The 15,069-nt window shown below is 31.2% G+C and overlaps 2 protein-coding genes across 5 annotated transcripts in view; both read right to left on the bottom strand.

Moving 5' to 3' along the window:
* Positions 1-1,265: 1,265 nt before the first annotated feature.
* On the bottom strand, positions 1,266-6,493 carry LOC149908337 (uncharacterized). 4 transcript variants are annotated; one of them, XM_090101796.1, is made up of 6 exons: positions 6,416-6,493; positions 5,342-5,499; positions 3,899-4,103; positions 3,311-3,574; positions 2,277-2,435; positions 1,266-1,633 (listed from the first exon to the last, which is right to left on the bottom strand). In XM_090101796.1, exons 2-6 carry the CDS (start codon positions 5,465-5,467, stop codon positions 1,434-1,436), a joined length of 954 nt encoding a protein of 317 aa, XP_089957922.1. In that variant the 5' UTR covers positions 5,468-5,499; positions 6,416-6,493; the 3' UTR covers positions 1,266-1,433. The 4 variants fall into 4 exon arrangements, with proteins under 4 accessions (XP_089957922.1, XP_089957920.1, XP_089957921.1 ...); XM_090101794.1 differs by having other exon boundaries at positions 6,318-6,453; XM_090101795.1 differs by lacking the exon at positions 6,416-6,493 and adding an exon at positions 6,194-6,329.
* Positions 6,494-12,505: 6,012 nt separating this feature from the next.
* LOC149908338 (uncharacterized) overlaps positions 12,506-15,069 on the bottom strand; it is a 465,602-nt gene continuing 463,038 nt past the window's right edge. The window contains exon 5 of the mRNA XM_090101758.1: positions 12,506-12,789. Coding sequence (XP_089957884.1) covers positions 12,521-12,789 — 269 coding nt within the window. The 3' untranslated portion in view covers positions 12,506-12,520. The remainder of the gene's footprint in view (positions 12,790-15,069) is intronic.

Consider the following 15,069-nt stretch of genomic DNA (forward strand, 5'->3'; position numbering starts at 1 on the left):
TACTCGGTTAAGGAATATGGAGGTTTACAGGCGAAATATAATAACACTAAATATGTTTCTATATGAATTTTCGTTGTGATTTTTCTATACAATATCCTATGTTAATATCACCATATTCATTTGATTAATATATTTAATTTATATTATAACTCTAACAATATTATGTTCAAATGAAAAGGAATATATTAACTCTATGATGCTTTGACGACACACCAATATATATTTAAGATGATCGAAATCAAAGGAAATTCAGAAAATACAGGTGATTTTGTACAGAATATATTTTATAAACCATAATTAATTATGCTTAACATTTGGCCCCATCGCCTATAGATATATTTAAATGGCAAAATACTTATAGTTCTCTTTGAAAATTATTAACTACTCTTAATATTTTCTTAATTACAATTGAAGCCTAAAACACAAAAATTAAATACTTAACTTCATTTATTCACAATTGAAAACAATTTTAATTTATTACATTTTTAAATCAAGTTTAAATGAATGACTCATATAGACTACAGGCCCATGTTGAAAAAATTATGGGTCATTTGACCCACCACCTGACCTATCTAGAATGATATAAGAGCATAAAATAATAAGATTCAGCACTATGACGTCACTCGTAAGCTGTCCACCTGAGTGCAGATGAGAATTCGAAGGTTCAGGTAGAGATTTTCTCCCCTTGTCTCCATGATTTTTGTACGGCGTTGCGGAATAATGGCTTAAAAGCAGTATAGAAATAGTATGACACAGATGCCGACCGAGAAATTCGAAGGTTCAGGTAGAGATTTTCATCTCTACCTGAACCTTCGAATTCTCATCTGCACTCAGGTGGACAGCTTACAAGTGACGTCATAGTGCTGAATCTTATTATTTTATGCTCTTATATCATTCTAGATAGGTCAGGTGGTGGGTCAAATGACCCATAATTTTTTCAACACGGGCCTGTAGTCTAATAAGATACATTTTACTCATAAGTGTGATTTTTTTAATTCTTTACTCATAGCCAAACAAATTCAAAACTAAAGCAATACATATTAAATTGCATAAGAACAGTTAAATTCTCATAAAAAATATTAAATCTCTCTAATTAAATAAATAGGCTAATTTTTCAACACAAAAGTGAATAAATAATATGTCTTTTACTATAAACATAAAACCGATTTGGTAAAAATTAAGAAAAAAGCTAGTATTCCATTATCTAGCTTTGGATATAACTGGTATGTAATAAATAATATTATAAGTAAAAAGAAGTGATTAAATCTTCAAAAACGGCGTACTAAAGCACACACATTTAGACGTCAAAAAGAGATGGCATAATTCAACTATAGTGAGCGAAAGAGACAACTGAAGTAAACACTCCCGGAGTCTAAATAACCTAACACACTATTTTACGTATAATTCCTGGCAACCCATAAACTAAAATCGCACTAATCATTATTTACTTCAAATGTAGCGCTTGTTATTATCTGTGACCCCGAAACGACGCTGTGTTCGCTTTTCAAATGATCTAGTATAGTCTGTATGCTATTCTCTATGTCATCGAATTTTATAAATTCGTATTGACATATTTTACAAGAATACGTGTTGTCGCCGACGTTGAATACTTTCCAGACCCAATGGCTGCCGTCTGAAAAACAAACTGACAGTTATAATTTGTACTTTATTAGAAAAAAAAATGGGTATAGCAAATTCTAGAGATAGTGTGAAGAAGCGAGATGGAACGTTTGTCACGTCACACGCTGTCTGTGTTTTTTTTTTTTTGTTATATTTCACATGCATTTTAGTTATGTATAGCCATATAAATGAAAAAAAAGAGACATGTGGCACTCGGGGACTGCCGCGGTAAAGCTATTGCATAGCATGCCTTCAAGCCACACCTCCGAGCCCGTCGGAGTGGGGAGCGTGAGGTTTTTTCGTTACGGAATTTCTCAATTCGGTCCCCGCGCTCAAGGCCCGCGATAGAAGCTATGCAATAGCTTAAAAGTTCCAGTAAAAGTTAAAAGTTAAAAGTAACTATAAAACACGATTTCAAACTAATGAAAAAAACCGAAATCTCTTAGAAAATTTTCCCATTATCAAGCAAATTATTGAGTATTTAGTTTTGTAGTATTTAAATGCTTATTAATGATTTTTTTTTTCAAAAACATTCGGGTTCGTGTACCACCTAATGATCGATTTTTTTTCCAATCCTTTCAAAATTATCAAGCCAATTATCGAAAAAACACTGAAGTAGTGAAGCTACTGTCTACAACAATATAATATAGACTCACCTCCCCATTTATTATGCACAATCTTCAAGTGCCTGTTCATATTGCCAGTTGCATTCCCGCCATGACTGATCACTCGCTTACAAAGTTTGCATCGAGCTCTAGTTCTCGATACCAGGCTGAAGTACGACCAGACCCAACTGCGTCTGGGCTTCTTTGATCCTATGGGTAAATAACTGGTGTTTGTTAAGTTATAGATTACTAGCGGTCTGCCCCGGCTAAAAAAGGAAAAGCCTATGTTCTTTCTGAGGGTCTAAAGATTATCTGTGCCAAATTTCATCAATCGGTCCAGTAGTTTATGAGCCTATTCATTACAATCAAACAAACAAACAAAGTTTTCCTCTTTATAATATTAGTGTAGACAAGTTATAGATAGAATATGCTCCAGAATAGAATGTCAGGTAATTGCCTGACTCGTGGAGGAGAGCGAACGAGGTGTAAGCTATTGTATGTGTGCGAGTGAAAGAACAGATTCGATAACTTTGCCGTATGTAAATACATTATTGGTGGTGCATAACCTGAGTATACCTTTTAGTATCATTGAAAAATACTATCTGAAATGCTCATACAGAGATAGTCATGTCTTAATTTGATTGAGAATAATAAGGAGATTTTTTAATTATTATTTTTTGTCACTTTTTTGATCATGCATATACTATTGGCTAGTTTAGTAAAATTAGTAATTCAATCAAGTCCTGTACATATATATAGGTTAGAGAGATTTGATGTGTTAATCCAAAAAAAAAAGACGGGTTGCACTCCGGGAGTGCCGGTAGAAGTGAAAACTTGATTATTAACGTTCAGAACGTTTGATATTTTGGAATGGTATCCGTCTTACGAATGGAATATAAGGGCTAAAAAAAATCCGTCTTACGCTTTTTCGATCAGGCCACGTGTCCTGACGCGAGTTTAAGATTTAATACCCAACGCCGCTAAAGAAGTTTTCACTTCAAAAAATGTTTCATTGATAATTCTTGAAGCAAATTACAGTCAGATAACTTTGCTTAATCAATAAAAAACTACAAAAAGCTACTCACGTGCACTTCCCGCCACTTTTTCCACGCTCTCTTCTTTAGGAGTGTCCCATTTGATACTGTCATCTATGACGTCATCATCGTGACCGCCTTTCGTAGAGATTTCTGACGCGAAAACTGCCGAATGCCGCGTTCTTATATGTCTATTCATGTTGTTAGAATTACTGCCTTTTATTGAAAGAACTACGCTGCATAACGAACATCTGTATATTGTTTTGGTCAATTGTTCGAAATATTTCCACACCCAACTCCGTTTTCTGCTTTGTTCTAGAAATAATTATTAATTGTTTTTTATATAACAGGTATAAGTGTAATGTTTTCTGTTAATTAAATTATTTTTAAATGTCTAAATACAGCTTGAAGACTGGGTAATTAATTTAAGTAGAATATATAAGAATTATTACAAAAGTATGAATTTTACAACAATGAGATAGTTCATAAATGCCGCAAAAATATGAGGAAGGAATATGTTAATTTTAATTTAAAATTACTATGAATATTTTATGTTAGTAATAATCATAAGGTATCATTTCTATAGACCTTAACTAATCTACATGTAAGAAATTAGAAAACACACTGTATTATACATACCTAAAATAGCTGTATGCTTTTCCTCTTGTTTATTGGGAAGTAATAAAAAGTCAGATTGGTCCAATTCTTCCTTCGGAGCATCCTTAAGAACTGCGGGTGTTTCACAAATCTCACCCAAAATTACCGAATCACTCTTGAGATCGACATCTTTCATACTAAATTGTAGAAACTCAATTTGGTAGCCGACACCTGCATCGGAACTATCCTAGAAAGTCATTTATATTTTTATAACTTGTATATCCAAAATAATATAATATCTATAATTTGTAAATAAAAGGAATTATGTCATTGTGAAGTCGTTTAAGAATTATTTTGGATAAATATTCCATTATTCGTTAAATTATTTTAGGGTGGAGAAATAGCAGATTTCAAATAAAAGGTAATTTTAATGTAAAGACACTTCTTATCTATATTTTTAGTTCTATGATACAGTACAATTCAAACTCAATGGCGGCTCTGAACATCATATGATCCGATGCGCAGAAAACAATTTTAGATATGAGCGGGACGTTAAGGTACCTAACGTCTCGCTAACGTACCTACCTAATGTGCTTACTTGGGGCAGGGCTGCAGATATAGAAACTATATTTATATTACAGAAAAGAGCCATACGCTCTGTATATAATTTGCGTGCTCGAGACTCACTAAGAGATCTCTTTAAGAATACTGGTATCCTTACTGTACCGTCGCAGTATATATTTAATAATATTTTATATGTACATAATAACGCTTACTTACACACAAAAGTAGGAGATAGACATTGTTATGACACAAGAAACAGAAATAAAATTGAAATGCCATTATTCCGGCTAGCTAAAGTTAAAAATTCATTTATGGGCCAAGGTATACGCTTTTACAACAGAATTCCTCATAATATTAAAGAGTTAAGTAGTTCTAAATTTAAATCTTATATAAAAATGTACTTGTCAAGAGAGCCTATTACAGTATTAAGGAATATATGGAAGATAAAAACCCATGGAGCGCGTAAAAACCACAGGACAGTTCTTTGGCATATTATGATAATATAATATTATGATATTATTACATATGTAATTTGTAAAATTGTAAATCTGACATGATTAAAAAGAGCAACTATGGAGTTTCTTGCCGATTCTTCTCCGTAGATACTGCTTTCCGAATCGGTGGTAAATGTTAAAATATGTACTTAATGACGTTTCAAAAGTGCTTCTAGAAGAAGTCTAATTGAATAAATAAATGTTTGAGTTTGAGTTTGAGTTTGAACTTACTTGAACCTGCACCTGACTTCCGAACCGCCATTAATTTTGAACCAAACTGTACCTAACTTTGTTTTATCCGTGACAATATGAAGAATCAACTTTTAACATATAATATGTTAAAAGTTGATTCTTGTGGTATTATTAAGTCTTTAAACTAAAAAATAAGAATAATACAATTATATTATAATTAAATAAAATAATATACCTTATGAAGCTCATACACTTCCTTATGAGACCCCTGCAAGTGAATCACCAATTCCAGACACTTCTCCGTAACATCGACCTCAGAGTCACATATGTTACACTTGTATTTATTATCATTTAACACCATAAAGTATATCGGCACCCACTCTGGTAACTTTTCTGTGAAACACAATTTGTTTTAATTAAGTGGTAATATTGTATGACTGAAAATCTTAAATATAAAACTCCCGTGTCAAAATGTTAGTTACCATACTCCAAAACGGCTGGACCGATTCTCATGAAATTTTCTGTGCATATCGAGTAAGTCTGAGAATCGGCCAACATCTATCTTCATATGTACCACGGGCGAAGCCGGGGACCGCTAGTAGTTATATAAATGTATACAAACTTTTTATCCAAATATCTTACTGTTTAATTCCTTTGGGTTTTTGGAAGAATAAAACTACTTGTATATGAATAAAGTTTTATTAGGTACAAATGGACAAAACTATAAATAAAATACTGCATATTGGTTCACACTTTAATACTGATTTTTACAAAATATTTTACGTATCTGCTTAATGGAGAACTTAGCAAACTAATTATATTAATTGATAATACTTTGTTTTGAATTAATATAAATATTAAAAGTACCTAATGAAAATTATTAAACCCCATCTTTTTCAAATAAGGAAAAAATTCTATAAATAACATGCTACACCTAGACCTATTATAGTAGGCAAAAATGCTCTAACTTAATTTAAATAATTTCCATAAATAAACAATAACTCAAAAGTTATCATAATAGTATTGTCGCAATTATTGCAAATGCCATAGCATAGTATAAATGATCAGGAAAATAACTGCTACTTACACACAATTTCTAACATATTTTATACTTATGCTTGCAAGTTCAAACTTTATTGCCATTACACTATAGATATGTTAAACCACTAGTCCCCAAACATAGGTTTCTTGTGATTATGGAAATCTCTTACAACTTCTACACCGTAAGTTTGCATGTTTATGACCGAAATACAACCAGTTTTCTGCCTGTAAGAACAACACCACTGCTCAGCTCCACACTGCAGCTTACATTTAAACACATAAGTGTATCCTTGGAACATTATCTGGTGCCCTTTCTTCGTTGGAACACACTGCACCAAGTCATCACCTGCAATTTTGATAACCATGTAACATCCTCTCCATATCCATTATTTCTTTAAAAACAACGTCGTTCATCAATACGCAGCCTGTGTGAGATGATAAGGTATAATATATATTTAAAGGAACAAAACCGCTTCGGATATATTATTAAAAAAATATGGTAAATTGTGAAATAAACAGAACTTTAGTCAGTAGTCACCAAACACGAAACAAAAACACGTTTGACGTCTTGACGTCAACTGTCATTTACAAATTGACAACTCGGGCCTCAGATAATATAAAATGTTGAAAACAAACTGAAAAAAAATTTAAAACAATAATAATTTAACTTGAATATTAAATATATTCGAATATTTACACAACATTACAATAGACAAATATAACCTTTTTGCGAAACTTAAACCCAGTAAAATTATAAGGATCGATATTATTTTAAAGACCAAAAAAAATAGGCGCGAACGGTGCGCATAATGGAACGCATATTGAAAAGTATAAACGACACATTCCTTTTTCAAGATTATTTTCATATTAAATATGCGCTAAGTAATTACTTTTTATGCTTAAGGCAAATTTTAAATATAGCTATTTTTAATTAGATTTTAAATGTTGTATAAAAAAAACCATCATGTGGAAGGAATAAATTTGAGTAAAATCTGTTTCCTGCTACTGGCCACTAGATGGCGGCCATTGTTGATATTAAGACGCCGACGGAGCTCGAAGGTGTAAACCATGCAATCCTAATTATTTAATAGTTAACCAATCATAAAATTAATCTATTTCATTTTTCATTTATAATTTTTTACTATGATTTTTAACCAAATAATGTATGTATACTGAATAAATAGGTAGTTAGGTATATGTTTTTTCTTACTAGTTGACTTTTTGTTAATTTACTTCCCTACATTGCCTATTTACAATAATATCGTTTTAATTTGATTGAGTACAATTTAATTTGAACATTTTATACAATTAACATATTCTGAAGCTGTCGTCTTTTAACTTACTTAAATATTATTTAAATAAAATATAGTTTAATCTTTGGAGTGTTTGTGTTATTATCAATATTCTGAGTGCATCTTATTACATTGATAATACGAATAACTATCCGTAAAAGTATACTTTTTATAAAATTCGTCGGATTAAAAATTGAATACTTATATGTATTCCAAATTAAAGTAGGTTCTATTATTTTATATACCTACCTAGTAGGTATATTCAACGTATACGTAAGTTACAGTAGGTGTAGCTTTAATTATTATCTATACTATCAATAAACTCTGAAAATGATATGCTAATTTTCACGATTAATTAGCTAATGAATAAGAAGTTTATTGCACGCCTCATAAGCGAAGCGTTGAGGTGGGTACTACTTAGACCGGGAGATACTGACACAAAATTTCGAGTCATTTGTAACAAGGATGGCGGTTCTACAGGGGTCTTAGTACGCAATGACAAAAAGAAAAATGATGGTGTGAACGCTGGTACCGGTGGCTTAGTCGCGTGGGCGTTTGTCGAACTCGTCGGAAAAATAGCGAAAGTCAAACGATTTGTAACACAAAAATTTTAGAATTTACCGATAGCCCATAAAAAAGGAGTAGGCGGTAGTGTCATGGCATACTTTTCCGGTGTGACTTACAGCCCGCCATACCGATGCGAATGTGTTGATTTAAATAAAACAATCATTCAACCATTTGTACCAGGCTAACTTTTGCACAGGTAACTATCGTCGTGCAGCCATTTACGAAAATCGCCATGCCATACTTTTCGGACGATTCCAAATGGTCGCCATACCGCCGAAAATCTGCAAAAAAATTTTATTTCGCCAAACTTTTTGTACCAGTATTGCATTTGGATTTTTGGAGAGTATTTGATAAAATGTGACCATTATTATATTTGCCATACTTCTAGTAGGGGGAAAAAGTGCTGTCATACTTGAAAACTTAATTTATTATTAATTTATATAAGTGAAGATTTCCAACACATAGATCTTTGAAATTTTGTATTTATATTTGTTGATCCTCAAACTTACAGGAAAAATAAGTGCCATACTGTTACAAATCGTTTGACTTTCGCTATTTTCCGACGAGTTCGACTAACGCCCACGCGACTAAGCCGCCGGTACCAGCGTTCACGCCATCGTTTTTCTTTTTGTCATTGCGTACTAAGACCCCTGTAGAACCGCCATCCTGTTACAAATGACTCGAAATTTTGTGTCAGTATCTCCCGGTCTAACTGTCACTTCGCGCAAAACATCTGATTTTTCAAACTTAAAATGTCTTTATGTATCATACTTTGCACTTGTAAGATAATACATACACACACATATTAAGAAAAAACACTATTTTTAACGTTCATGATATTTTTGATGTCATTTTTGTTATTTAAACTAGTTAAAAAACAGTTTAAAAAAGTTCTGTCTTGGACGTCCGTGTGTCTGTATGTGCGGATCCTTTTTCTTGTTAACACGATAGCGACCGAAATACTTTACTAATCGAGTCTTTTTTTTTCTCTTACGCTTGAGTATGCTCAGGAATAGAACCCTTTCATTTTTCAGGGTCTGATTCGATGTGGTTTAATTGTTATTAAATAAACAAAAATAATAATTAATAAATATTTATTAAAAAAAAATTATGAGGCGTGCACTTTTGGATTTTCCAAATTATATTGAAATGAACTTTACACCGTACATACTCTTAACATTCCCTATGACGTATGTTGTACCTACTTGTAACACATGCGAGATAATAATACTTCATTTTACGTTGGTATTTACGTTACTTGAAAATTATTGTAGTGGACCATTTCGTTGTGAGTTTAGATAACGAAATACCTATTCTGTATGCTAATTAAATGATTAATTAGGAGTACAAAGATCGTTTCATAGATTGGGTACCTCGGCTTCATTCTGCTTTACAGATAAGTAGTTCTTTTCTCCGTAATCAAGCTATTTTTTTTGAACTTGCAAAGGGCTTTGGACTTTGTCGCTGAGCGGTACCCTATGGCGGTACCTATAAAAAACTTGTTATGTAGAAACTAGAAACTAGGTGTTTAGGTTTTAATTTTAAATTGAAACAAGTTTTTTATTTAAAAAATGTTGTGTGGTTTTATGAAACCACGGTAAAAGTGAAACTGTTCGAACGGTTCCGAACACTGCTTTGTGTAGCGCATGTCGCGTGACGGTCGGCTGCCGAGTAGGTATACCTACTCGGCAGCGGCCGCGATACACGCGACATGCGCTACACAGACCAAAAAGTTTGAGACGATGTAATAAAAGTTTCACTTTAAAAATTCTTCAAATTTTATTTTCAAATTTAGATACGACCAGGGTTAAAGGTCGTTGTGGTTATTCGCACGAGTGTGTAATCGACAACTCTCAGTCTCAAGGTCGTCTGCGGCTGGCCCACTTCTACTATCATGTGTCGAACAATAAAACTGGAGTATAGTTATATATACATATTTGGTAAACAATTCGGACACACCATTGATAGATTTACATGTAGCATTGACGAAATTACTTACAATATAAGTATATAAAATTACATATTATTTTTTTTATATTACCTATATATTTTATATTATAGTTAATTAAATAAATAAATAAATAAAAATATGTGTATAAGGACCTATGCAGGTAAGTAGGTATGTTTATACTAAATTTCTTTTCTTCCCCATCATGGGCATCCTATTATGTACTCCTACAGCTATTATTATAAACGCGGCAGATGTATGGATATAATATTTGGTTTGTGGTAGGTATGGATACTCTTTCATGCAAAAACAGCTAATCGGATGTAGGTATGTATATGAATTTCTATATACAATGTTACAACATTGTTAAGTAAGTACTAATAAATTGAATTTTAATTTAGGTACATATTTGTATTCAATGCATAATATAATTTAAGAAAGGTTTTTTAAATACCAAATATTAATTTAGGACTGCAACTTAGTACGTTTTCACTTATCTAACTATGTTACGGTTTAAGTTGGAACTAGTTTCGATTACGTTTCTTTATCAGATAGGTAAGTGTTAAGACTACTTCAATTGAAGACATTGAGCTATTATAACTACGTACGTAGTACCTAGTATCTTAATGATTGAAGATGGATTACCTATCTTATCTTAATATATATAAATTTCGTGTCACAATGTTTGTCCTCAATGGACTCCTAAACCACTTAACCGATTATAATAAAATTCGCACACCATGTGCAGTTCGATCCAACTTGAGAGATAGGATAGTTTAAACATGTAGGTACCACGGGCGAAGGCGGGGCGGACCGCTAGTATATAAGATGCTGCGCAAAATTGTCATTCTATTTTTATATGAGACAAATGAAGTGAGAATGAGGCGTCGGCTAGTCTAGTCAACACAAAAATATTATTAAAAGACAATGAGAAAGTCTGCTTGGTTTGTGAATCTTACAAATTAAAGATAAGAGACGCATGTCGATTGTTGATATGATGAAAGTATTTTAAGACTCCCAATCCCTGTCTTTTGTGCACCACCAGATTCATTGTACAAGACATAAGAGTTTTAAGAATAAATATTTTTGAAAATGCGTCTGGAATTTTTATAATTAATATAACTTACTTAATAAGTTTAAAAAGAGGCGGTAAAAATAACCGGGTTAAGATTTTAATCTAGTACAGATAAGTAATAAAATATTGAGATGGGCCACAGCCCACAGATAAAAACAAGATGTAGAATGTGATAGATTGATTTGTAAGGAAAAATTAAATTGCGCGATATACAAGTGCATAGAGTAAATTAAACAGCTTTAATATAATAAAAAATTGCGCACTATAAACTGACGCCAGACTTGCAAAGATTTATATAAATACCTATTCAATATAATAACAACGGATTCACTGTGATGTCAGCTTATTATCAGTTACATTAAATAATTAATTAATGATAAGGTTGATTTAACTGTAGATCTTGATTGTACAATCAAATATTTTACACATTATTTGTTGTTAATACAAAGTCCATAGACTAAAAAAATACTGTCATCATTTTGATGATCATGCACGTATTTGAACTTTTATTAAAAAGTTTATTGATTTGAAAAAAAAATGTTTTTTTTTATAAGAACAATTTATTTATTCGGTTTTTGTCAATACTGGATTATATTAAGTTGACATGAATATGAATCCTTTTCACCAATAGGCACATTTAATGGGGATTTTTTTCAGCATCTAGGTATCTTTAAGAGAGATACTTGTGAGTTGTGACTAGATGAAAGACTGGTTTAAAGCCTCAGGGAAAATATTAAAAATTCGATGCACTATTGGGTATATTTAAACACATGTTTCAGTTAATAGAATATATATATTTTCTGGAACTTCAATATTTTAAATCTTTGGGACAAGAATTAAGGCATTAGTTACAATTTTACTTGATATCAAGTACAATGTAAGTTTACAAAATTGATCATGTTTCATGTTATATTTATACTCTAATATATGAGGAACTTGATATATTATATTTCTATAAGTTATTTTACAAATGCATTAATGACTTAACTTATATTCTTAAGTAATAACTTAGTTAACATTTTCAATAGGTAATTCATATCATGATAAACTGGCAGTTTCATTATTTCATGTGAGAAATATTATATAATTAAACATTTAATTTTGGTACAACAAATATAAAGTTATTTGGTTAGTATAATTTGATAACTAATTAATTAAAAATACTTAATTAGATAAATGTTCAATACACTGAATACAGTCATATCTGATTTAACATTCTTATAATTTGCATCAAGGCAAGATAAAACTTTTTATGATAAAATTAAAAAACTTTAAGGGCATTAAGTCAGTTTCGATTTTTTTATTAGAATATTAATATTTATTTGCCCTATCTCACCCTATTGCAGATTACTTTACATACATTATATTGAACAATTTTAATGAATACTTCATAAACAACAATACACAATGATCTAGCGTTTCCAACATCTCTAGCAGAACTAAAGAAATACTTTTATATTGATAGAATCTCATTTTTAATACAACCACATTTCACTTTGTCATATTATTCTCTGTAGTAGGGAGTTTGTAGGATTTCCCATCTGGAGTCATCCAGCTGGTTGGAGGGTCATGGTTGTGTCTTCCGATGCATTCTGTGACTTTCCCAGAATTGTTTATCCGCAGCTTTGCAGGACAGCACCGACTGAAGAAGTACCAACAGTACCATAACTGACTTCCATACGCCTTCTTGTACATGAATCTGAATGTATGATTCTGATAAATAAACAATTTCGAATTACCCCTCGTATTTATAAATATACCTGAAATAACAGAAACGATTATTAAAAATTCAATAGTTAATTGATACTTATTATTAATATGGGTTGGGAGGAAAATTAAACGAATATGATAACTCAAATAGCTTTATTGTCTTTTTTAAATAATATTACACATTTTAGCTCACAATAATTATAAATTTATAATTTGGTAAAAAACTTATGATACAATTTAAGTAATTTAAGTATTTATTATTTCTAATAAGTCCCTAATTAAATTATTATTATTTATTTTTGGTATTTGTTTCATTAAATATGAAATTACATGTTCTCCAAGACATCAACAGTCACATTTTAGCTAAAATTAGCATTGTTTACATCTTTTTACTTCACAGTTCATTGTCATGCCAAAAATTAAATTATTTGTACGCAACAAACACAAAATAATTGAATTTACACTACAACTTTAAATCTAAACAACACATTATAATTTAAAACAAAAACACTTATTCACAAACCGCACAAATTTATTATGAAATCAGAAATTATTAATTCGTAATAATTGGATAGAAAGTTTGACAGTGAGTCCGCTGTCCGTTTCGATTTACGTATTAGTTTCAATCTGTCAATTCCATCCCCATAGTATAACTACACTATTAAATAATTTAAGAGTGGGAAGTGGTAATAACTACATAATTTTATGCAGAAGCTAGGTAAAACCTTGGTAAAACATTACATAAGGGGCACGTAGCCAATAATTAATATTAAAAATATATTTTATAAAATAAGTCACTGTCAGGTTTAAAAATATCCTAATTTGACAGTTGACGTTTATTGTGGAATTTGAAGGTGACGCGTAACGCGTTGCGTTGTATTTTTAATAAACGAAGCGTGGAAATTAAAACTTAAAATTTGTTGTGATCAGTGATTTGTGATGTTAATATGATTGTGGTGCCATGTTTCAGTTTGTTAACGTGTACTCAATTATATATTTTAACAGAAATTTACTTCATGTTTCAATAAATATCAATCATTCGTGTTTGTGATAGGATGTTTAGTAAACATTAATTATTTTGGTGTAATGATATGTTTGTATTAACAACTTTACATGTGTGTCCATACCTACCTTCTATGGAAAGTCATGTTAAATTTTTATTTACTAGTTAGTAACATTGAGATAATATTACTACGTATGGAGGAGACACCTCGAACAAAATCTGTGCGCCATTTTTTTGCTCTAACTAAGTTTTAAAAATTATTATCTAGTTAGGTACTTAACGATGAAAGTTATTCCTTTGCACTTTTCCGTATTATTTGTATTATTTGTGCAATATCGTAACACACACGAAGGCATGTTTGATGCGTTTCACTTTAAAACCATTAAAAGATACCGCTCAACATACGTCACATGACGTATGTTGAGTGGAACATAAGTGATGTAGGCGGTGTCATCTCCATATTAAATATTATCTCAATGGTTAGTAAATAAAATAGAAAATTGGCTAATAACGTTTTATCTGCTAGTGTACCTACACAATGTAACTAAATAATTTACCAAAAAGTGTTAAATTGTGTTGATTAATAAATGTTTTAAATAATTTGTGTTTTATTGTACACCCTTAACCATATAATCATCAAACCATTATTGTTATTTTAAATTATCAAATGAAATTTTTACACACAACAGTAACAAGAGTGAATATTATATTATAAAAAAAAGAAAAATTTGACTCTTGATTTGGAGACTAACTATAACCATTTTTTACAGAGGCTCGCTTCATATCAACGAGGAAAGGAAGTACTCTCCTAGTTCACGAAGGATATGCGTTCCGATTAAAGAACAAACTGGCATATGGAAAGAAGCAATGGTACTGCACATCGCGGACAAAAACTGGTTGCCTCGTGGATATAATATCTGTGGAAGCTCAAACCACCACACTGGTAGATAGAGTAAGAAACAAACACAATCACCCCCCACCTGGTTTCTATCGGCGAAACGATGGATCCTTTAAAGTTGTTTAATTTATTCTCTACCTCATTTTTAATCGACTGATTGTTCAATACAATGCACAATTTACCTTATATTTTGTAATGAAAGCAATTTTTATCATAGTGTAATAGTTCATTTACTTAATTTATCTTTTAAATGACCTTATACAGTGTCTTATAGAAAATAAGTGTAAGTTAATTGTATCTAGATAGATTGTAGGATAAAGTCTGATTTTTTGTCTGTACCTGATTAAGATGCTCAATTCATATGACTGATGTAAGACTGGTTTTTGATACTAACTACCTCTTTTAATTGTAATTACTAATTAATAATTT

The sequence above is a fragment of the Colias eurytheme genome, chromosome 5, assembly GCF_061535395.1.
Source record: "Colias eurytheme isolate Ceu_HAF_F1 chromosome 5, ilColEury1 Martin Lab GWU primary, whole genome shotgun sequence".
Lineage (NCBI taxonomy): Eukaryota > Metazoa > Arthropoda > Insecta > Lepidoptera > Pieridae > Colias > Colias eurytheme.